This window comes from Ursus maritimus, unplaced genomic scaffold, assembly GCF_017311325.1.
Source record: "Ursus maritimus isolate PB19 unplaced genomic scaffold, ASM1731132v1 scaffold_12, whole genome shotgun sequence".
NCBI lineage: Eukaryota > Metazoa > Chordata > Mammalia > Carnivora > Ursidae > Ursus > Ursus maritimus.
This window is the reverse complement of record NW_024423564.1, coordinates 21369221-21394290: the sequence shown is the minus strand read 5'-3', so window position 1 is coordinate 21394290 and position 25070 is coordinate 21369221. Positions and strand designations below refer to the sequence as shown.

The window sequence follows — 25070 nt, the reverse complement described above, 5'->3', positions numbered from 1 at the left end:
GGGGGAGATTTGGACCTCGTCAGCCACCATCAGTTTCTTCCGGTTTTGCGGAGGATGGGGAGGCAGTTCCGGGTATTAACCTGCGTGGCGGGACCCGGGCAGCCATATTTGTTAAGGGAAGGGAACCCGAGGGAATCGGAGAACTTTTCTTCTCTTCACCCGATGCTTACCACCCTAAACGAACCCTGAATTATGGCGGCTTCTGCGCCGGCCCCGCACACGACTGAGTTTCCGGCTGAGGGTCGGTGCAGTTACTATGTGGAAAAGAAGAAGCGGTTCTGCAGGATGGTGGTGGCAGCAGGGAAAAGATTCTGTGGGGAACACGCTGGAGTCGCGGAGGTCTGGTATTGCCCTACCCTCTGGAGAGTTCGAAATAAGTTTCTTGGTCCGGCAACTCCCCTCCGACAGATTTCTGCTTCTGCTCCCTGGATTTTCCAGCTTTTTCTGTACTAAGCGCAGCCCTGCTCTCCCCAGGGAGCGATGATGAGCCCTAGCGAAGTGCAGTGTTTCTCGCACTAACTAGAGCGCCAGCAGTGACCCGTTTATTTTGATACTAACTTATGGTAATGGTAGATCTTAGTTTTACGCTAAACTACCGCCTCACACACTCCGCCCAGTCTCCGCCTTCCTGATGGGAAAAGGTAGTTTAGAAAGAATAGAGATCAAAGATCCCAAGGTTTCACTAATTGTGTTCTGATTGTTTTGTGAATAATAATCACTTCGTGTGCATGCGGTTGAGAAACTTTTTAAAAATTTTATCTAGACAGAACTCTCAATTGTAGAGAACAAACTGATGGTTACTAAAGGGGAAAGGGAAGGAATGGGTGAAAAAGGTGTTGGGGATTAAGGAGTGCACTTCGGATGAGCACGCAGTGATTAAAAACTAAAAAAAAAATTAGAGTACGGTGTTTTTAAAGCAACTTGTAACTGCTGAAGGGGGGAAGGAAAGATTTAAAATCATGTAAGAATTGACTTTCCTTTTAAAATTGAAGACAGGAGGCGTACAATTTTGTTTGAGAATACTATGATGCATATAATTGCACTGTCAATATACAATTGACCCTTGGGGCGTCTGGGTGGCTAAGTCGGTAGCGTTTCCCTTAGGCGTGGGTCATGGTCCCAGGGTCATGGGATCGAGCCCCACATCAGGCTCTCTGCTCATGGGGGAGCCTGCTTCTCTCTCTCCCACTGCCTCTCCCCGGCTTGTGCACTCTCTCGCTCTCTCAAATAAGTAAATAAAGTCTTTAATTAAAAAAAAAAGTATATATGTGTGTGTGTGTGTATATATATATATATATGTGTGTGTGTGCAGTTAACCCTTGACCACGTGTTTGAACTGTGCAGTCCACTTACACATGGATTTCATAAACAGTACAGTACTATGAATGTATTTTCCTTATTAAGACTTCATTAATAACATTTTCTTTAGCTTTATTGTAAGAACACGGTGTATAATACGTACGACAAAAAATATGCATTAATCAGCTGTTTATGTTAGCAGTAAGGCTTCAGGTCAACAGTAGACTATTAGTAAAGTCAAAAAGGTTTTGTTTTTTTTTTTAAAGATTTTATTTATTTATTTGACAGAGAGAACCAGTGCGAGAGGGAACACAAGTAGGGGGAGTGGGAGATGAAGAAGCAGGCTTCCAGCAGAGGAGCCTGATGCGGGGCTCCATCCCAGAACGCCAGGATCACGCCCTGAGCCGAAGGCAGACGCTTTAACGACTGAGCCACCCAGGCGCCCCAAATCAAAAAGTTTTTAAATCTCATTTTTTGAGAAGCCAGAAGTTGTCAATGAGGGGGTGGCTGCCCCTCCCCCCTTCAAGAGTCCACTGTGTATTTTTGTGTATGTGTATTTCTTTAGAATATATTTGATAGAAAAATAAAACTAAGAACAAGAGGAGCAGAATGCTTGTAGAAGAGGAACCTGTTTAATCAGTTTTAGAATCCAAATAGGCAAGCACCTGGTTTCATGCCTTCTGGATGTCCAGTATTAATTGACATTATTTCTGTTAGTCAGATGGTTTACCCCTGGCAATATCCAGTACAGAACAGCCCCCAGAGCTCCTTCATCTGCTACTGTCAATCATAGCCATAACTCTACTTCATATTTAGATTTGCCTGATACTTGCCTAGAGTGAAGCATACAGAAACAAACATATTCTTGTTTTGGAATGTGGGAGACCTGTGACTCATGGTGAGAACTCTTTGAAGTATACCTACAGTCGTATTGAGTGGTTTTGAGGGGACCAGCAAACATCCCTTGATCAAAAAATGAGATTTATAAAATAATAAAATTTTTAGAAGTGAGATTTGTGGTAAGAGAAAGTTTTGTTTTCACTCTAAGACCTTATACTTGACCTTAATGAAACATCTCAAAGATGAATGCAGTTAGTGACAGTAGTAGAATATGACTAGTTCCTTACAAACCGATTGGTATTCCTAGAGAAGAAGGAATGTTGTTATTGGTCCCTTGAAGAAACGTTGCAAGACACCAAGGGAAACACTTTACATTTGGTTTTCAACTGTGGGTGTCCTACTGAATCTGTGATTTATGATCTAATTGGGCATTATGTTTCCATCTTTTTGTCTTAAGTATCATACAGCTGAGACCACTTGTACACATTTTTACCCACTGGTTCTTAAGTGAAGGTGGTTTTGCCCCCCCAAGAGAAACTGTAAAATATTATTTTAAAATATATTAATATAAAATAATAGTGCAAATTATAGTCATGCTATCATAGATTCAAAATTCCATATGTAGGCCTTCTCTATAACCTATTTAATGCTATAAACCCTTGTCCAAAGCAGTATTTGCTCATATATACAAAAACTAGCTATTTTGGAGATTTTTGTTGTTAAACTCTATGACCTTATCTTGCCAATGTTTTATTAATGTCCTTCTAAGGTTTCCTTACCTTGTTTTGGGAATGTATAAGCTTATGATTACACTAAAGTTATATCTAATGTCTGTAAGCAATGAACTTGATCTTTTTCATCCAAGTCAACATACCATCTTTCTTTATTAGGAAGAAAATGCTCGGAAAAGAATTCTGTGTCCTTTAGATCCAAAACAGTAAGTATGGGTCAGATAAGGGTTTTTCTATGCTAGAAAGAATAATTGTCACAGGTCTTATTTTAAATAATTTTCTCTTTAAATTTAGCACAGTATATGAAGATCAACTAGCAAAGCATTTGAAAAAATGTAACTCAAGAGAGAAGCCAAAACCTGTAAGTGTTTGATCAGTAAAACTGAAAGGTGAAATATGTGGTATATAATGTTTATATATACTTAGTTGATTACAAATGTGAATACTTAACAAGACTCTGGCCTCAGAAGGCTTGAATGTGGTAAATGCATTTGAGTGTATATAGGACATCAGACTGTGAATCCACTTATAATCCTAATTCAGATAAAAAAATTTTATGCAATAAGTGTCTTGTTTAGAGAGTAATTTCACAATTTATTCCAAATATTTACTTAGTGCTTACTAAATTTATTTCAATAAAATATGGTCCCAGCCTTCAAGGAGTTTATTTGAGACTGGTAAATTAACTTGTAAATAATTGATCTTAATAAGTTCAATGAAAGAAGTAAGTACATGTCATAAGAGCACATACTTGTATAAAAATTAAAATTATATCCAAGGGGTCAAGAAAAGCTTCCCAGAGGGAGTAACACTTGACCTGTGTCTTGATTTGGCAAAGAAATGGAAGAAGAGTCCTTGTAGGTGAGAACTGTATGCACAAAGACAAACTGGGAAACCACATTGAGACTTTCAAAGAACGTGGACTTTATTCTGAAAGATATGGGGAACCACTGAAAGGTTTTAAGCTGAAGAATGGTGTGGTCAGATTTACCGCTTATAAAACTTTCTCTCAGAGCAGTGTGGGAAGATAGCTTGGAATTAGAAGGACTAGTTAGGGGCTGTTGCTAAAATCCAGGTGGGACATGATAAGAGACTAATGAAAGAGGAAAAGGGTTAGGAATAAATGCAAGAATTATTTAAGTAGCAGAATCAAAACTTGGTGAATAAAAGCTGAGAGTTGGCTATGTTAGTCTGAACGTCAATAGAGTGGTTAGTTTGGAAGTCAAATACATACAAGTCATAGGTAAAGCCTTGGATTTTTAAGTTACCCAGGGTAAGAGATTGGAAGGGTGGGGGAGGAACTTGTTATTCAATAAATATTGAGCCAGACATTGTATCAAGCACCCTGCCTATAAGAACATTACAATCTAGTGGGGAGAGACAAAAAATACAATATTATGTGTTTAAAATTGATTCAATACAGAGTACTATGAAAGAATAAAGGAGAAGAGCTTAACCGTTTTTTGGGAGAAATAGGGAATGAGAGAGATGGGGAAGGACTCACTGACGTGAGGCTTCTCTGAAGGAGTGTCATAGGAGAATCAGCCAAGGGCACCTGGGTCGCTCAGTTGGTTAAGTATCCGACTCTTGATTTCAGCTCAGGTCATGATCTCATGGTTGTGAGATCAAGCCACGAGTCAGGCTCCACACTGGGCATGGAGCCTGCTTAAGATTTTCTCTCTCACTCCTCCCTCTAAAAAGAGGGGGGCAGTGGGAGGAGAATCAACCAGACAAGGAAAAAAAACATATGTAGGCACCTGGAAGTGAGAGAGTTGATAGCTTTATCTGGGACTGGGCATTGCACATGACTGGAGTATAGAATATAAGGGGAGAGCTGAGTGAAGATGAGACAAGAGATAGGCAGGAAATAGAGCATGAGACAGAACTCTAGGTGACACTGACATCGAAGGGTGAGCTGCTCCTACCCTCAGTGGGCTTTTGGCATTTCCAGTGGTATAGTCATGTCCTGTGTATTTCAACGCATCCCTGTATTTAGTATTCCTGGACTCGGAGCAGCAAATGGCAAAGGCACTTGTGAGGAATATGAAGGATCTGAAGTGTAATCTTATTTTCAAGCTAAAAAATTAGACTGGGGGCTCCTGGGTGGCTCAGTCATTAAGCGTCTGCCTTCGGCTCAGGGCGTGATCCTGGCGTTATGGGATTGAACCCTACATCAGGCTCCTCCGCTATGAGCCTGCTTCTTCCTCTCCCACTCCCCCTGCTTGTGTTCCCTCTCTCTCTGGCTGTCTCTCTCTCTGTGTCAAATAAATAAAATCTTTAAAATAAATAAAAAAATTTTTAAAAATTAAAAATTAGACTGCCACAGGTTTGTGGATGCTGGCAGAAGAGACTCCTAAGTCAGAGACGAAGGACTTCATTACTCACTGCTCAGCAAGTAACATGGGCTTCTTGCCTGCATTGATTCCCCTTGTTCCCTGAGGTCCATGGAGTCGTCAGGGCCTAGGTGAATGCTGCACATTTTTGTGCATAGTTTATGTCACAGCCGAAGAACCCCAAGCTTAGGAAATACATTTCTTTTTAAATGAGCAGTAAAGGGGCACCTGGGTGGCTCAGTCAGTTGAGCATCTGACTCTTGGTTTCAGCTCAGGTCATGATCTCATGGGTCATGAGATTGAGCCCCACATTGGGCTCTGTGCTCAGAGGGGAGTCTGCTTGAGGATTCTCTCCCTCTATCCCAGCCCCCACTCACGTGTATGCTCTTTCTCTCTCTCTCCCTCAAATAAATAAATCTTTAAAGAATAATAGGGGCGCCTGGGTGGCTCAGTCAGTTAAGGGTCCAACTCTTAATTTTGGCTGAGGCCATCATGATCTCAGGGTCATGAGATTGAGCCCCACGTCAGGCTCTGTGCTCAGTGCAAAGTCTGCTTAAGATTCTTTCCCCTCCTCCCTCCCCGTCTCCCTCCCCCTCAACTCTTCCCCCCTTGTACATGCATGCTCTTTCTCTCTCTCTCTTAAATAAATAAATAAATAAATAAATAAATAAATAAAATCTTTTAGAATATAATAATAAAATAAAATGGTCAGTAAGGAAACCTGCCTGACCTCTGTTCCATAAGTAGACATTTCTTTATTATACTGTACTGTAAGCAGGCCTGATCTGCTCTAGGAGACACTATTTCTGTCTTCCAAGACTGCTTGGTATACAAATGTCCTTGAAAAGAGAGTGTGGAACAAAGGTTGTCGGTGTGTCTTGCTTGTAACACTTGCAGAAAATTGAGAGACCCGTGGAGAATTGTCTCCAAGTAACCCCTCTCAGTCATTTTGACAATAAGATAGCCCCATACGTTTCCAAATGCGTTCCAATTGAGAACCAGCTTAGGTCAGATGACATAAACTTAACAGGAAGTATTTTTACATTAAGATCTATAGAAGAAAAAAGATGACCACCCCAGATAGCCCCTTAGTAAAAAAGAAAGAATGTTGCCTTTACTTTCAAGTATGCATGGAGATTAGCTAACTTATCTAAGTGCCAGGTTTTAGTTCAGGCAAACAGGTGGAATACGTGTTCTGGGAAAAGTTTGAGAGAAGAGGTGAATTTATTAAAAAGGGAATTACCCCCCTGGGTGGCTCAGTCAGTTCAGCGTCTGTCTTTGGCTCAGGTCATGATCCCAGGGGCCTGGGATCAAGCCCTGCTTCAGGCTTCCTGTTCACTTGGGAGCCCGCTTCTCCCTTTCCCTCTGCCTGCTGCTCCCCCTGCTTGTGTGCTCTTTCTCTCTCTGTCAAATAAATAAATCTTAAAAAAAAAAAGAAGAAATGGAATAGCCCTGCACAGACTCCATTGCATGCCAGGAGACCATGGAAAGGAAGGAGAACAATGGGATGACAGGATGCAGGAAAAAAAATGCAGAATGGCATTTATCTAGTGCATTATGTGTAACGTGAAACTTGGAACCCAGGCAAAGTTTTGTCACTATCCTGGTTTATTTTGTAAAACTATTCATCATTTTTTAAAAATTCTATACATTGTGGTGCCTGGGTGGCTCAGTCAGTTCAGCCTTTGACTCTTGGTTTTGGCTTAGGTCATGATCTCATGGGTCATGAGATCGAGCCGGGAGTCTGGCTCCATGCTCAGTGGGGAATCTGCTTGAAGATTCTCTCCCTCTGCCGCTTCCCCCACTCACTCTCACTCCCTCGCTCTCTCTAAAATAAATAAATCTTTTTTAAAAATTCTGCATGCCAAATGAAAGTAAATTGGTGATAAGTTTCTCCTGTATAAATAGTTTTCACATTTAAAAATCTAGTCCACAGGGTGCCTGGGTGGCTCAGTCAGCAGCGTCTGCCTTTGGCCCAGGTTGGGGGATCGAGTCCTATGTCAGGCTCCCTGCTCAGAGGGGAGTCTGCTTGTCCCTCTACTTTTGTCCTGCTCGTATTCTCTCTCTCTCTCTCTCTCTCTCTCAGTCTCTCTCTCAAATAAATAAAATCTTTAAAAAAAAAAAAATCTAGCCCACAGCACAACTTAACCTGGGGCACTCTTGGCAACCATTTTAAACTAAGAGTATGTCAAATTATAATAGTTCTAGCTAATTTTCTATTACAGTTTTTCCAGTCATTCAACAGAACATTGTAATACCTACTGTCTTCACCTATTCCACCTAGTCTCCAGTATCCTTATTATCCATATAAGTAAAGGCAGCAACACACAGTCAGCATGTTACCCTCCTGTATAACAAAAGCCGATTCGTATGCATAAGTCCCAGGAGTAGCTTTTACTTTTAGAACAGGATTTGTAGAAATAGTATTATTTGATTCTTCTATATCTACATGGTCCAGTATGGTAACCACTAGCCATGTGTAACTATTTAATTCGAGCTAATTAAAATGAAATTGAAAATCCAATTCCTCACACTAGCAATATTTCAAAACTAACGGCTGCCATGTTCCAGGGAAGATATGGAATATTTCCATCATTGCAGATAGTTCTGTTGGACAATGCTGATCTAGATACTTAGGTAGAATTTTTCTCTCTGAAGATATACTAGAAAGATTTACTATGTTAATTTAAACAACATACTGTCATAGTACATTTCTATTTTTTATTTTAATCAGCATTTTAAAATAAAAGAAATCAGACCTAAACCATTATAGTATCGTATGTTATCTCTATTTTTGAGTCATGCTGCCTGTCTGATAAACAGCCGTGTGTAGTTGGTACTTTGTTGTTTTTGCTGTAACATCATAAGCAAAACTGACACAGTCCTCAATCTGTGCTATAGACAGGTGAAAACGTTAATACAAATTACTAACAAATTCCTTTAGACTATAAACATTTATTCAGATAACAGCTCACTAGAATGTATGATTCATGAACATAAGAGATTTTTGTCGGTTCTGTTCTCTACTCTGGTTCTGTTCTCTACTTCAGTCCTCAGCACCAAAGCAAATTAAGGACCACATAGGTGCTCAGTAATTACTTAATTCATAAATGGGAGAAAGGGAGGATGGCAGGTACAGAGTATGGGAAGAAGGGAAGGATCAGTTTTTCACCTTAATTTTTTGTGAGCTCTTCACGTTAATAACAGTATTGTTGTGGTTTTGTTTTTATTAAGGACTTCTTTATTCAAGATATTAACGCAGGCTTAAAAGATGAAACAGAAATACCTGAACAATTAGTAAGTACTTAATATTTAATTTTAAAAGGTGTCTGTAAGCTATTTCTGTGAATAAGCTGTGTTCCAGTTTTTGTTTAGAATAAATTAATTGTTTTGAATTTAGAATGCATTTTCCTATAGAATTGTTAGTGATGGTTAGTTCCCAGACAAGCTCATGCCCCATTTTTGTATATAGGTTTCAATTTCTTCTCTCTCTGAAGAGCAGTTGGAAAACTTAATTAAGAAATTGCGGAAAGCAAGTGAAGGTAAGTCTGCCTACAGTTCCAAGTTAAAATTTTTAGAATAATTAGACGCCACATGAGTTGATACCAGTGTGGTTTACAAGATGTTCCTACCATTGTTCAGAGCCCCACGGTTTCATGTTTGGTTGCTTAAGCTATTGTGCTTATATTTGGCACAGGTTTGAACTCTCCACTTAAAGATCAAATTCTGTCCCATCCAGCATTGCATGATGCCCTTAATGACCCTAAAAATGGTGATTCTGCAACCAAACACCTGAAACAGCAGGTATGTTTAGGCCATAGTAACTATACTAAAATTGGCCTTTTTTCATTTGTCAAAAACTAACATTCTTTCTAAATATAGTTCTTAATGAGATTTTGTTTAGTTTATCGTACAGGGAACAAAATCTTTCCATTTCAAAAAATATGTGTAAACATATATTAAAATCTTTTGGCATGGATATGGTTCTGAGTATTATGTGTTAAAAATTTCAAAGCAAGGGAAAAAATTTAAAGCCAAACAAAAATAATCAATGTGGACATGCTGCCTTTTGTAGAAATTACCTTGCTATTTTCCCATTCAAGCCAAATGTCTTTGCTCTAGTTTATAAAATAATCTTGTGAAGTTTGCAGGCTTCTATTTTAGGTAACATTGAAAAATTGAAGTTACTTGGTCCAAGAAGATGCTTTGTTGAGTTTGGAGCAGGAAAGGGAAAATTATCTCATTGGGTTGATATTGCCTTAAAAGATGCTGAAAAAGTTCACTTCATTCTAGTAGAAAAGGTGACCACGAGATTCAAGGTAAGTGAAATCATGCAGTGTATTAGTAACCAAACTTCATTTGCACTTTTCTTGTTAAAAAAAGAAACAATGATACTCAGAAATATGTCTCAAAGAAAATTATTTTTTTGTGTTGATTTGATATGGCTTTTTATTCCAATTAGATTGATAACTTAAACTGAAGATAAGTTTTTTATAGTCTAAATTTTAAGTCCATTGAGGTGTGCCCTTAAAATTATTTGCAGAGACAAGAAAATATGTAGAAAGGGCCAAGCTCAAGCTAGGAGTTAAAAGTCTTGGGTTCTAACCTACCTGTGCCACCTACTAACTATTCATTCAGTAAATATTTCTTGAGCATACCATTAGGCACCATGACAGACATTGGGTAGATAAAGTCAAGACAAGGTCCCTGTGCTCTATTACTGATATTTAGAAAGGAGAGACAGACGAATTAATGATTATAGAAAAGTATCAAAGTATGAAAAAATCTGCACAGAGCACAGTACAGTTTCAAAAGAGGGAGTGACATGTTTTATTGCAGGGAAGGGATGCAAATGGCTACATAGAAAAGGTGATGCCTGAGTTCTATCTTGAAAGGAGAATTGGTGTTTCCTAGATAGAGGGTTTGAGGAACAGTGTAACCAAATACGTAAGACAACAAGGAAACGTGGAAACACTTCTGTGTGATGGGAATGCATGGTCCCAAGTGGAGTTCAGTGGTGATGAGATGGGAGACGATGGCTAGACTCTGGAAGGTGTCCTGGTTTATGCCAAGGGAAGGAGTTCGACTTTATCCTGCTACATGCTGGGGATTCAGTGGAACAAGATGTAGTTCTTGTCTTTGAGAAGCTTACACCTAGTGGGGCAGACTTGCGAGTATTTTGGTGTGGTATGCTAAGTCTCTTATGATAATGGTAAGTACCAGAGGCCTTAGGAGCATGAAGACAGAACACTAGCCTCAGTGTAGTGTGGGTCAGGGAAGGTTTCCTGGAGGAAGTGACAGCTGAGAGGCGATTGAAAGAATATGTAAGAGTTGGTGAAGAAAATAAAAAGGTTCTTTTAAAGTTCATCCTAGCAGTACCATAAAAGCTATATCAGAAGAGTCTAAAACTTGAAGTAGGGAAATTAATAACAAGATAATTATTATCCAGTAATCCAAGTAGGAAATGGGCCAGAGCTGAGGCTGTTGCAGTGGAATGGAGGGGAGGGAAAGAATATGAGAAATGCTAAGATTTTGGAAGCAAGGAGACCTGGTGATTTATTAGTCACTAAGAATGAGAGAGGAGTTATTTCAGGTGACACTTTATGGCTTTAAGTGATTGGTGGTGCCTTTTATCTGAGGTAGGGAATATAAAAGAAGGAAGAGAAAAAATAGGTTTGGGGAGAGAGATGATGGGTTCAGTTTTGAATGATTTTGCCATTGAAGTGGAGCTTTCTAGTTCACAGCTAGATATGTGTCTGGTGCTCATTAAAAATATCTGGGCCACAGTGTTGATTTGTAAGTCATAGGCACATGGACATAGACCAGAATGGTGGTTGTGATCTTCCAGAGAGAGTAAGAAGAATGAGCCAAAAATAGCGTATTAGCAGCTAACAAAGGCAAAGGAGCGGGCAAGTAATCTTACGTTAGTCACTTAACATCTGTGAACCTTAGCTCCTTCATCAGTGAATTGGGGAGTTTTAGAGTTAAAGGTAATAATTATACATAATAATTTATAACATTTTCAAGCCTTTTAAAAATGTATGATACTGTTATTTTGGAATTTTCACCAAAGAATATACAATCTTAAATTTTTAAATTAGTGATCTGTTTTTTAAATATTAAAAAATAAGATGGGAAATTATTTCCTCTGAATTTTGAAAACAGAATTTTTTAATTTCATAAAGCTTTTTTTAAACATAAAAAGCTATTGTTATGACAATGTTCTGTTTGTGCAGGTAGATGGCAAACACAGAAGGAAGAATTCAGTATTTGAGAGACTTCAAATTGATATTCAACACTTGTGTTTGAGTAAGTTGCATAACTTTCAGTTGCCCTACCATAAATCATAGAAGTTTCAGATTCTGTGGGTTGCTTAGAAATCCAGTCATGCAGAACAGTGCTTCAGGGAAAACAAACTAAAATTAATGCATTGTTAATATAGAATGTTATATCTAACATTTGGATAAATGTAAATTGAATTAGGGTTAGAACTTTTTAAAATGAGGTTTCAGTATCAATTAGAAGCGAAGCGTCATAGTAGGAAAGAGTTTAAGAGTTTTGATAATATGTCCCTACGTTATTTCTTTGTCCTTTTTAATTATGAGTCTGTTCAGGAGCACCTGAGTGGCTCAGTCAGTTGAGCGTCCATCTCTTGATTTCAGCTCAGGTCATGATCTCAGGGTTGTGAGATCAAGCCCTGCTTCAGGATCCATGCCTGCTTAAGATCTCTCTCTCCCTCTCCCTCTGCCCCCCTCCCCCCCCACCGGAAAGGCTAGTGCCTTCTGCCTACAATTAACATGACTTTACCTAAACTGTTAAAGAATCTCCATGGAAGTCATATTTCATACACATACACCCCCTTTAATCATTCTCTTTGTGCCTTTTCTGTACCTTTTTATAGTTTTTCATATTAATACAAACATATCCTAGTAACCTCTTCCATCCACTAATTAATACAGCTTTGTGAAGCAACCCAGCATTTATATATAAATCACTGTATTTAAAGCTATTAACCGAATATATTGAAAATCCTAGACAAGTTTTTATGCTATGTGTTGAATTCTTATTAAGCATACTGAAAAGTAGCCTACCATATTTATTAAGTAGTTTCTAGATCACTCTTCTTCTGTGCCCACCATGTGCCCCCATTCCATATTTTTAAACCAAAATAAGAGAGAAAGATAAGAAGAAAGGAGCAAATATCTACAATCTAGTTCAATACTGCCCTTTCAAAATTTGCATTAACTGGGAAATCTTTTTCCTGCTAAGCAGTGACCTACCTAAAAATATAGCCACTAGTGAAAATGTGAATTATAATCTCCTGACTTCCATACTTCAGTTTTTTCTTACTATTTAAAATAAAAGACTTATTTAATGACATACCAAGAGTGAGTGAAGGTAGTTTTGAAATGAGAAGGTGACATTTATTTAAAGGACTTCTCTTCCTTTCTGAGTGACAGGGTTGGAATTGACTCATCATTTTCGGGGAAGAGAAAGAATAGGAAGTATCATTTGCATGAGTTCACTGCAGACATCCCCACCCCCTTTCTTTTTTTTTTTTTTTTTTGTATTTTTGTTTTTCTTTTTTGGGCTTTTGTTAAAGTTACGTATGTGTGGTTAAGAGTAAAATAGTTCTGCACGTTCTCAGGTTGTTTTAAAAGCAGCACCAGCCACTTCCTCCCTGCCACAGCTCTCTCTTCAGAACCAACCACGTTTACCTCTTATAGGTGAATTTTTATACTTATCTGAAGTATCTAACAACTGGCTTTTGTTTCGCTGCCCCCCGTTTTTTCCCCAAGCATTATCTATTGGTTTTTCCCAATGGAAGATGAAGATTTCCTACCCCTGCCCCGCCTCAAGTGCAAACACTTCCCATTCCTCATCTTTCTAATATGTATTAAATGATTAAATCATTTTTTAAATCGCTGGACCGTGTAGTAAATTACTTTATCCTGTATAATTTTTTATTGTTTGCTAAATTGATAATTTATAATTTATTTACTTGGTCTTCGAAAAATGTATTTGTTGTAATACATTCACCAAGTATTGTTAGTTTCCATCTTCCTGAAAAATTCTCCCCTGTATGCTTCAGACATGTTCTGATCAAGACTGGATGTTCCTGTTCCTGGGGCACAATGATCCACATTAAAACTCTCTTAAGTCTCAACCCGGGGATTTCCTTCACTCTCCTGGGTGGGAATTTCTTTCTCCACATCTTTTCCCACATCTTTCTCTGTTGGTTTACTCTGTTCGGGCAGAGTACTTAGTCCTGTAGCTTCCTGCGAAACACTGCATTAGAGATAAATTTGAGACCTTGCATTGTCCGGAAACATCTTTTATTTTATACTTGGCTTGGCTGGGTATTTGTATTTCTAAGTTGAAAACCATTTTCCTTTAGAATTTCGAAAGTTCTGTTCCCACTAGTATTATTTAAAAGTTCAGTGCTGTTCTGAATCTTGGTCCCTTGTATTTGATCTGCTTTTTTCTTGAAATGTATAGGGCCTTCTTTGTCCTTAGTGTTGAAAATTTTCACAATGATATGCCCTCATATGGTTATATTTTTATCTATTTTGCCTCTTTCGTTTATAGCAGTGGTTTTCAGTGGAGGCCACTTTTTCCTCCAGGGCCCATTGGCAATGTCTGAGACATTTTAGGTTGTCATAGCAGTGGGCATGCTGCTGGCATCTAATGGCTACACCCAGAGATCATGCTAGACCAGAGGCCTGCTAAATACCCTATACGGTATAGGAGAGCTCCCCACGACAAAATTATTGGGGCCAAAAAGTCAGTAATGCCAAGGATGAGAAATCCTGATTTAGAGAGTCTGGTGTTCTCAGCTTTCTGGGAAATTGCCTTGCATTCTTTCATTCATAACTTTCTCTGCTCGACTTTTTCTTTTCTCCCTTTATGGAGGAATTCTTATGATTTAGTTATTAGACCTACTGGGTTGGTTTTCTACTTCTCTTGACTTCTCTGTGTTATGTCTTTTGGTCTTTTTTCTATACTTTCTAAAATTTCTCCAACTTTCTTAATTTCTTCTCTCATAGTTTTTCTCTGAATTTACCTTTATTGTTGTATCTTGTTCTTTTTTATAATTACAGTATCTTTCTGAGGATATTAATAATGGTTTTTTTAGAATTATTCTCCCTTGGGGCGCCTGGGTGGCACAGCGGTTAAGCGTCTGCCTTCGGCTCAGGGCGTGATCCTGGCGTTATGGGATCGAGCCCCACATCAGGCTCCTCTGCTATGAGCCTGCTTCTTCCTCTCCCACTCCCCCTGCTTGTGTTCCCTCTCTCACTGGCTGTCTCTATGTCTGTCAAATAAATAAATAAAATCTTAAAAAAAAAAAAAAAAGAATTATTCTCCCTTTATAATCTGGTTTCACCAATTTGTTCTTTTCCATTATTTTTAGTCTCTTGACTTAGAGGCTGTCCTCAAACGTCGGGTGCTCCTTGATGGTGTGTTCTTAGGGTTGTGGGACTCAGAGCTCTGAGTCCTCAGGTGGAGTTGTTGACTCTGAGCTCCACTTTGGGGTGATCTGCCTAAGGTATGATCTTTCCTCTTGGGCAAGTCAGATTCCACAGAGAAACTCTTCTGATCGCCTACCTAGAGGGTAAAGGTCTGATTACCAACATCTTGGGACACCGTGGGGAACACAAGCTAGGGAAATTAGTATGCACACTCACTGACTCCTGCTATTTTACCATACTTCAACTTTCAACCTCCTGTTGTGCCGCAATCCACTGTCCTCCTGTTCTACTTGCTCCAGAGAATTAGTCTACAGTTTTCCACCACATGGGAAAGAAGTAGTCACCAAGGAGCTACAAGGTGGGGATCTGACTACTTAAACAGACTTTCCACCAACACTCTTCTATTGTAGCTACTCAGCTCTACTGCCAAGGTGCCTGATGCCCCCAATTCTTGAGCCTTTTGAAGATTTGTGGAATAAATTTGGTTGAGTCACAGCCTTTCCCACTTTTGTTTCCTTTTGTCCTCTTTCAGATCTTGTGAGTTTACACCTTTTTAAAAATCTTTTTATGGAACATAATAAATAGCAGGGAGATCGGTAGGAGAAGAAAGGGAAGAATGAAGGGGGGGTAAACAGAAGGGGGAATGAACCATGAGAGACTATGGACTCTGGGAAACAAACTGAGGGCTTCAGAGGGGAGGGGGTGGGGGATTGGGATAGACCGGTGATGGGAATTAAGGAGGGCACGTATTGCATGGTGCACTGGGTGTTATACGCAAATAATGAATCATGGAACGTTACATCAAAAACTAAGGATGTACTGTATGGTGACTAACATAACATAATAAAAAATTATGTTAAAAAATCCCTTTATCCTCATTTTGGTGGAGTTTTAGGAGAGAGTAAACTAGATATTTGCATTTAATCTACCATCATTTCCCAGAAGTTCCTCTGCCCTATTTTCCAAGCCCAAAGAAATAGGAGAGAGGAAATGAGGTAATTTTCAAGCATAAAGCAGAAGGGCTTTCTTAGACATCCTTTCCCTTCACCCTAATTGATGGTAAGTTTCTTGAACTACCTTAATTTAAACTTCTATATTCCCTGACACAGGCAAACTATTCCACTTGGTACCATTTCTCCTAGCATATAATATGCTAACATTTGAAAGCAGCAAAAGAAAAGTTGAAATATTTACTAAGTATTTCCATTGGACTGTTCACTGTGCTAGATGATGTAGCTGGATTTGTAGGCGGAAGCATACTTTTCATTTCAGAATCTTATAAGGAAAATAAATAGGGGAGGGGGGAATGGAGGCCATAACTGTGATATAGTACATCTTACTGAATTACCTTGTGGACTTTTTTTTTTTTTTTGTAGTTTCTCAGGACTCTTATGAATATTTTCTTTTTTTCAAAATAGTGTGGAAAGCTAAGACAATATGCTTATTTTTGAACATCAAGATACAGTAAACACTACAGTTTAATTATAATACTGAATATAGTATTTTATAATGTTATTAATAGATGTTTATCATATGTATTATTTGTTCAAAAGACGTCTTCTAGTAGGGAAAACTTGGAGTTCTTTTATCAATGAGTTAATAATATTTAGCAGAATAAGGCTTAAACAGGGGAAAGTCCTGAGTCAGTATAGAAGAAATAACATGGGAAAGAAAGGGGGAAAAAAGAAGAAAGAAACTTTAAGTCTGGCTGGTCAGCAGCCCTCTGTGTTGCTTATCAGGTCACTACATCTGTGAGTCTCTTATTCCTCAGCTATAAAGTGAGAAGTTTTTGTTTGAGTCTCTTTCAGCCCTTAAATTCAAAGATTTAAATTAGTTCTATCTTTTGGGAGGCCTTGCTAATGTTTTGTCTCACGAGAGCTAACTCGGTTCTCATTTCCTTTTATTTCAGGTAAGATTCCTCTGCTAAGCAAAGAAAAACTACCTGTGGTAGGAATTGGGAAGCATCTGTGTGGTGTGGCAACAGGTACGTAAACATACTAATAATGTCTAGATGAACACACCAAGTTTTAGCTTCACATGGTCCCAGTCATTGAAATAGTCTCTTTAGTAGTTTATATCATCTGTGCTTACAACTGATTAATCTTCATAGTAGCACTGCCGCTGGGTTATATCAGATAGAGTTTTCTTATTTATCTGCTTATTTTGGCCATTTTGCAGGACGAATTAAGAGTGTCTTGTGTAAATACTGAGTCATAAGAGACTTAAAGCTTTTGGGGTTATATATCAACCAAAAAGGAAACAATTCATTTATGGAAACTCTGTGATTCTACCCCAGAAGCTACTGATTTTTTCAAGAAGTTGCTTGGGAAGGACTCTGAAACCTCTCCCACTAGAAGATGATTATGTACCAGGATTCTGGGGAACATGAAAAAAGAAATGTTAGATAAAATCTAAAATGTCTTATCTTAGCACATCCATCCGTCAGGAGTAGCATGGTGAGGTAGAAAGAGCATGGGCTTTTCAGCTATGTTATGTAACCTCAGCAAATTACTTACCCTTTCTGAGCTTTGGTTATCTCATCTATAAAACAGATAACATAATTTACCAGGTTACATGTAAGTGTCCGGCACCTATTAGCGCTCAGTGAATGTTGACAATTGTTACATCTTCCCGGCTCCTGCTGGTTTCATCATCTCCCATACAGGGAACTTGGAGCCTCTGTAAGACATTATTCAACTTGGCTGGGAAGTGGCTTTGAGTATTGTACATTTGTGTTGTCCTTCATAGTTTTTAAGATAACTTTCATGTACCTCATCTCATCTGACCCTCATAAGAGCCTTCTGATGTAAGCCAATTCTGTCCTGGGGAAGGAAGAAAGCACACTCATTTACACTTACCCATCTGACCCAAGTTTCTCAGAAGTATAATCTATACTGGCCATTTTTCATTGTTCCACACCCTTTCCCCTCTTGATTCACTCTGTCTGAATTCTCCCTTCATCACTCTGTTGTTATCTTACCGAAAAATCTCTGCTGTAGTTGCTTGCCCTTCATTTTTTTTTATTTTATTTTATTGTATTGTATTTTAATGTAATCTCTACACCCAATGTGGGGCTTGAACTCTACAACCCCGAGGTCAAGAGTTGCATGGCCTTCAGCCTGAGCCAGCCAGGCATCCCAGTTGCTTGCTCTTCTTGAAATTCTGTTTCCTTCTCTATTGTGACATTCTTCTTTCCCCTTCTTCTCCTACATCTATGCCCTTCTTTCTCTCATGGTCTCCTTCCACTACTTGTTCTTTAATTACTAATACTTAGACCCCTTGGCTACACACCTAATAGGTCTTTCCCCTTAAAACTCTTCAGTAGTTCCTGATGATTATAGCATAAAGTCTAAGCTCTTTCATAGGATGATCGACTATCAGTCTGGCCTCTGCCTTCCAGCCTTTGCTCCTTCCTGCCTGCAGCTCTGCTGGTCAGCAAATTGAAGCCCTGTGTACTTTTCCGATGTACTATACTATGTCAGTTTCTGATTTCCATAGTGTTTATCATAATTCCATCTGCATATCTTTACCTTATGTTATTTTAATTATTTGTTTATATAATTCTCCCACTATGCTGTGAATTTTTTGAGCACAGGGACTGTGCTAACATGATGGTTGGCATATAGTAGAAACAGTAAGCGTTTGTGAATGAATCATTTTGACCACCAGTTTGCTGTGCTTCCTCATCCCTTTCTTTGGCGTGTCACTTTGTCCTTTAAGTTCTTTATAAAGGAGGGGTTAAAAATAGATTGTTAAAGCTTTTTCTGATTCTAAAATAACTTCATTCTTTTAATAATTTTTCTGGTTATTCACATTTCTGAAAATCCTTTAAATCCAATATAAATAAAACTGAATATATTTTGTCAGAAAATAATAGTCTATGAAATAATAGATTAGCCATCCCTTTCTCCCAGTGTTTATTGACTTCGACTCATATATTGAATTAAATTTACTAGTGAAATATTAAGTCATAGTCACTGATGACATCTTAGGGTAATAAAATTTTAAAATATGTTTTTGATTGAATAGGCACAGCATGCTGGTCTAATCAGACAGAAAATACGGGTCTTATATATTTGGGGTCTTCCCAATATTGTCAACCATAGAGCAGTCTTCACTGGGAAATAGTCATAGTCATCAAAAAATCTATTTGTTTAGCTTTTACGTTTAAATTTTTCTTTTTAATGTGGAGCACACCCACCTCGAAGTTTAGGTGTACAATCATCGTTACATTCGCAAAGCTGGCACGTGAAAGACATTCCGTAACTACTTGCTGAATGAATGCATAAATACTGCAGGGCTGCTCAGTGAGTCCTGCTTTCCACAGAATGACTCCCTCTTACCAGCTCTTCAGCTCGTCAGGATTTGCTGTGAACATCGTGCTTCAGGACTGACACCTAACATCAGTCTGAGCAGATGCCTTTCCCCTCTATTCTTTCTTTGGGTTTCTTAAGCTCAAAATTTCCCTGGAATGGGGGCGCTTGGGTGGCTCAGTCGTTAAGCATCTGCCTTCGGCTCAGGGTGTGATCCTGGCGTTCTGGGATCAAGCCCCACATCAGGCTCCTCTGCTGGAAGCCTGCTTCTTCCTCTCCCACTCCCCCTGCTTGTGTTCCCTCTCTCGCTGGCTGTCTCTCTGTCAAATAAATAAATAAATCTTTAAAAAAAAAACTTCCCTGGAATGGAAGTGTAGATCAGTGGTTTTTTTCTATACAACTCCCTTCCTCAGCAAGCAGAGGAGAAATGAGAGCCAAATTGAGTAGTTGGACTAAAAGCTTTTACAGACTGTAGACCTTAAGCTTCAGCCAGTCTGGGGGGGAAGTAGAATAAATCATTAGAGAAAATGAGATGCTAATGAGAAAACAGCAAATATGAACAAAATTGATAATTCATGGAATAATTCATGGAAGAATTCTTACAAGTATAAAGCTAAACAGGTTTTTGTTGTTGGGATTTTAGAAACCATATTACTGAATAAATGTAAAAAATACTTATTTTTAAAGATGATGTGGTTTGGGGGGGCCACATAATTGTGTTTGCAGATCTTGCATTACGATGTTTGGTTGAAACCTATGCTGCCAGTTGTGAGGAAAGGAATGAAGAACCTTTAGCCAAACGCATAAAGAATGATAAAACAGAAAAAGAAATTAACACTTTGGCCAAGGAAGGAAATGAGAAAAATGTCGCAGAGAAGTGGAGCCCTGTGGCTGGCATTGTTATTGCACTCTGTTGTCACCACAGGTGTGATTGGAGACATTATGTGGGCACAGAGTATTTCAGGGCTCTAGGCCTTGGAGCAGTGGAATTCCACTACTTCCAGCGAATGAGTAGTTGGGCGACTTGTGGGATGCGAAGAACATCTTTGGAAGCCTCCAGTCTTACCACGAAGAGCAAAGATCAGCAGAATGCTGACAGTGAAGAGCACGATGACGGGGGATGCAGAATCCCGGACGACAGCACTGAGAGCGCGCCTGGGTGAGTGACTGCCGGGACATGCGCGACACCGGGGCAGGAAAATTTTGTTATTGCTGGACTTTCTTTGTAGATACATGTCCCCAAGAATCTGTTCACAAAAATGCATTTTACCATCCAATTTTAGAATACATTAAAATATACTTTTATTGTGGCATAAATAAAACGTATCTTGGAAGCATGGGACGTAGTACCTAGTATACTGCAGGTTACTTAGGAACTTATCAATCAGTAGAAGTGACTGAAGTAATTTTTTGTAAACTTTCACGAATTTTAACGATGCTTTGTGTTTATTCGGTTTAGGTTCCTTACTGTTGAAGAAAAGAAGAAAATAGGGCATCTTTGTAAATTGCTGATTGACCAAGGCCGAGTCAAGTATTTACAGCAGAAAGGATTCAGTCCTGCTTTACAGTATTATACAGATCCTCTGGTGTCTTTGGAAAATGTATTGTTAACTGCTTTACCAAATCATTCTTCATCACCAGAAACAACTGCTTAATGGAAAAGAAATGTGAACATCTGTCTTCCACCAAAAAAAAATTTTTTTTAATTGTATTTTTATATTCATGAAAATATACTTTACGTAGCAGATAATATGAACTTTAAAAAAATCCTGTGGCCTCATTGAACTTTGGTAATAGCTTTGTTTTTTTACTTAGAAGTCCAAATGTTAGCGAATTCACCAAATTCTCAAAGTAATTCTCTTCAGCAGGGCATCCTGAGTTATATTATCCGTCAGTATTTATAGAGATTGGTAAAGTAGTTGAACAGTTGACTTGGTTATCTGAAACACACATAACACATCAATACGCAACTAGCACATTAGCTTTCTCTTTTTGTTGATTTTGGAAATTTATTTTCCTTTTGATTTTATTTAATACTTTTTACTTCTCAAATTCAAGATGTATGATCAATTGTCCATTTATAACAAGGGCCAGTCTGAGAACTTGGCTTATATATGGATTTTTTTGTCCATTCCAAACTGGAAAGGATAATCAATTGTGATTTTTTTTTTCCTAATGCAAAGCAATTCAGAGATGTTCACAATCAGTTAATGAATTCACCTTCAGATTTCCAGAGCCATACATGTATTTATATATTATCTGAATTTATCCATGACAAACAGTAAAACTGAAGAGATAGTTTTCAAGGGAAATAAACTGTTTCACTTCATTTTTTTAATTGAATAATTATCTAGTTAGAACTTCCAAAAAGATAACTTATAAGCCTCATTCACAAATTGAAATTTGCAAATAACTTCTGAATTAGGTATCATATCTTTCAAAAGGACATTTTTATACATATAAGCACAACTATAAGTATATTCTCTCGTTCGAGAAAATAATTTAGAATAAACTGGGAATTAGGTAACGAAACCAAAAACCACCTCACGCTTCAGCCTTATTTAACTCATAAGCAGTTTCTATGCACAAGCAAATATTAAACCAAACATATGGTAAGGACTGTTACTGTCTTCATGTTATCCTTCATTTATTTCTGTCTTTATTTGTAAAAATTATCTTAATCACTGGTACCTTTGCCAAGACAAAGATCAGAATTACTAATTTTAGGTACTATAATGATATTCGTAGGTAACTTTTTTATCCTATAAATAGATCTATGAATAGAAGCCTAGCCCATTTTTAATTCCTGGCTTTTCTACTTTAATCTCCTATGTTTTATGAGACTGCCTAGGTTCAGATCCTGCCCTACCATCTCAACGTATGACCTTGGGCAACTACTTAATCTCTGTGCCTCAATTTCCCTTTTTAAAATGAGGATGATGAAGATAATAATAATACTACCTACCTCACAAGGTTGTTGTAACAAATGAGATAACACATGTAACATGCTTAAAACAGCTCCAAGCACAGTGTAGGTACTCAATAAATACTGTCAATAATACTAATTCACAAATGTATTTTTAATAACAATAGTCAAACTTGGTTTAATTATCTCTGCTTAAGTTGTAACCTTTTTTCTCTTTTTATAAGTTCTATGTAAAATATTATCAAAGTAACGTAGTTTAATTATTTCTAAAGTTAATTACTCATGCTGCCCAATCAAGAGAACATAAATAAAGGTAATATACATCATTCAATAATTTACGTGATTTTACTGGGTCAGGCAATGCTCATTTGTGTCATACAATCTGTTTTGCATCATTCAACAATTTATGCACAGGAATAAAAAATATTCTGCAACAGGCATAATCTCAACTATGTTTCACAAAACATACACATACAAACAGTAGTTATACTGATAATAGTCCTGTGCCCATTTAGCTTCATGATGTTTCTGACAATGGTACCAAGTACCTTATAGACAGATGAGCTTGTCCTTCAACAAGCTATAGGTCAAGATTCTTGTTTTCCCCAACCTTGTTTATTTCCCTTAAGATACCATAAGGAAGTAACTGTGGGATACGTATATTGCTATTCCTTGACCTGCCCAATTTACAGGGACAGCAAACCCCTTCTTGAACCTTCAGATTCATCTACACCACTGCTTCTTCCCACATGTCCCACAACTATGTCAGATTTCCTCATCTTCCACGTCAACCACCTTATCTCAGCATCACCATCCATCCAGTTGCTCTAACCAAAAACAGATTAATCTTAGGGTCCTACCATTTCCCATCATTCAATCATCAATTCTATCTACTACCTGTTTTGTATGTATATATACCCCAAACTAGGCCCCAAACTAACTTTACTTGTCCTCCAATCTATTTTCTGTGCTATTGTTTCTGTGACTTAACTACCACAGATCAGATGACCATTTCCTAATACCTGCCACTGGATGTTGGTAAAAATGACCTCTTCTAGCTAAAACACTGTCATTTGTTTGCTTGGATTAAACTCCTTCTCCAAAGCAGCTATTTGAAGATAAATTAAATTTGACCTTTTGATTCAAAAACTTTTCATGTTTTAGTGCATTATAAAAGTATGATCTCTACTACTATACTATTGTTTCATTGTTTTTATTAATAGAACTATCTCTTTGGCCTCTTCTAATCTTGGTTTAAGTTAAAGGCTTTCCTTTAGTGAAAAGGTAGTTTAATTCTTAATTATCAGAGACGAAGTGATTGAAATCTATATGTCAAAACCTCACATTTTAACTATTGGTTAAAAATCTGTGGTCTCTTAATATTTTTCATTCCGAGGCAAAATAATGTGTTGCTATTTGTGGAGTGTAGAAAAAGGAAATGACAGGGAAGGTAGTGTTCATGAGTACACTGAAATATATGACAAACTGATAGAATGAGGTAGTGAAGCTTTAAGAATCACATCTTGAGGGGCGCCTGGGTGGCACAGCGGTTAAGCGTCTGCCTTCGGCTCAGGGCGTGATCCCGGCGTTATGGGATCGAGCCCCACATCAGGCTCCTCCGCTGGGAGCCTGCTTCGTCCTCTCCCACTCCCCCTGCTTGTGTTCCCTCTCTCGCTGGCTGTCTCTATCTCTGTTGAATAAATAAAGAAAATCTTTAAAAAAAAAAAAAGAATCACATCTTGAGGGGCGCCTGGTGGCTCAGATTGTTAAGCATCTGCCTTCGGCTCAGGTCATGATCTTAGGGTCCTGGGACTGAGCCCCGCATTGGGCTCCCTGCTCAGCGGGGAGCCTGCTTCTTCCTCTCCCTTTGCCCCACCCCCCAGCTTGTGCCCGCTCGCTCTCTCTCAAATGAATAAATAAAATCTTTAAAAAAAAAAAAAAGAATCACATCTTTGTTCACTTGGTTGTGCTTCAAGGACTTGGCCAAAGAAATTTATTTCCTGTCACCACTTGAAAAACTTCCAGTATCTTTACAACTTCTCTCCAAGCCTTTATCAAAACTGAACAGATTGGAATTTCACTCTTTTTTCCTCCCACAATATTGACCAAGGGACAAAATTGGATAGAAAAGATAGAATGAGAAATCTATAAAGGAATTTCTATATATACACATTCCTACCAAATATTTGACATGTTATATAAAAATGTCATACCTGCTCTTCTCCGGGACTCCTGTATATACGCATGCATAAACTGAAGGCCAAATAATTCCCGTTCCTCCTCTTCATCTGTGCTTTCGCTGGGAGGAAGTGTTACTTCTAGTTTCAATGGGTTGTCTCTGAAGTTGACAAACCTAGCAGTTCACCAAAAAACAGTATTTTTATAGATGCCATAGAAGTGTACATTAATTCCCCTGGGGAAAGATCAAATGATAATACACGAAATCACTTTTTTTTTTTAAACTGCTTTCAATAACCAAACATTTTGGTGAAATGTAATAAATCCTAAGAATCTTTCAAGTTTCTTTTCCAGAAGAAAAAAAACCACTAGCTTTAGACAACTTATTTTTTTTTAGACAACTTATTTTTAAAGCTTAGAGAGTGACTATTAGTCCCTAATATATATTTAATATGGTAAAGTTTAACTTCCCAGAGCAATTCCAGTGCATCTCAAACATATATTTAATGCTATGAACTTGAAGTTTCTGCATATTTTATAGACTTGTGTCCTATATATCACTGTATTTCAAGTACAGGACTCAGTAGCCACTGAATTGGTAAAAGGAAAGAAAGAAAGAAAGAGAGAGAGAGAGAGAGAGAGAGAGAGAAAAAGAAAGAAAGAAAGAAAGAGAAAGAAAGAAAGAAAGAAAAAGAATTTGTTACGATAGTTGTGGCATTTAACGTGAATTCTCATGTCTTCTGCTATCAGGAAATTAAATTTTGGAAGGAAGACACTTGAGGGAGTTCTGAGAGTAATTAACGTAGTAAAACGTCATATTTACTCTATCTGTAACATAATTGCCTTGTCCATTGTAGTCATTTAGAAGAAACACAAACACTATTTTTATGCCTTTGGTTTTTATTTGCACACGAGGTTTTGTTAGCAGTTCTAAAGACAATTTTCATAAAAATGTCACCAACCCAGGGCATTCCTGAAAG

The 25070-nt window shown here is 38.1% G+C and overlaps 2 protein-coding genes across 9 annotated transcripts in view; one reads left to right on the top strand and one right to left on the bottom strand.

Moving 5' to 3' along the window:
* Positions 1-76: 76 nt before the first annotated feature.
* On the top strand, positions 77-22238 carry TRMT13 (tRNA methyltransferase 13 homolog). 3 transcript variants are annotated; one of them, XM_008697664.2, is made up of 12 exons: positions 205-339; positions 2116-2197; positions 3030-3076; positions 3165-3231; positions 8438-8500; positions 8676-8745; positions 8901-9007; positions 9355-9522; positions 11440-11512; positions 16583-16657; positions 19713-20145; positions 20446-22238. In XM_008697664.2, exons 2-12 carry the CDS (start codon positions 2195-2197, stop codon positions 20639-20641), a joined length of 1302 nt encoding a protein of 433 aa, XP_008695886.1. In that variant the 5' UTR covers positions 205-339; positions 2116-2194; the 3' UTR covers positions 20642-22238. The 3 variants fall into 3 exon arrangements, with proteins under 3 accessions (XP_008695885.1, XP_008695884.1, XP_008695886.1); XM_008697663.2 differs by lacking the exon at positions 2116-2197 and having other exon boundaries at positions 77-339; positions 8943-9007; XM_008697662.2 differs by lacking the exon at positions 2116-2197 and having other exon boundaries at positions 77-339.
* Positions 20670-25070, bottom strand: part of LRRC39 (leucine rich repeat containing 39) — a 30200-nt gene continuing 25799 nt past the window's right edge. For 5 of the 6 annotated variants that reach the window (XM_008697668.2, XM_008697670.2, XM_008697666.2 and 2 more), the window contains 2 exons: positions 24126-24265; positions 20670-20926 (listed from right to left, as the gene is read on the bottom strand). In XM_008697668.2, coding sequence (XP_008695890.1) covers positions 20871-20926; positions 24126-24265 — 196 coding nt within the window. In that variant the 3' untranslated portion in view covers positions 20670-20870. Of the gene's footprint in view, positions 20927-24125; positions 24326-25070 lie in introns of those variants that run through there. The other variant, XM_008697671.2, reaches the window with a different exon arrangement.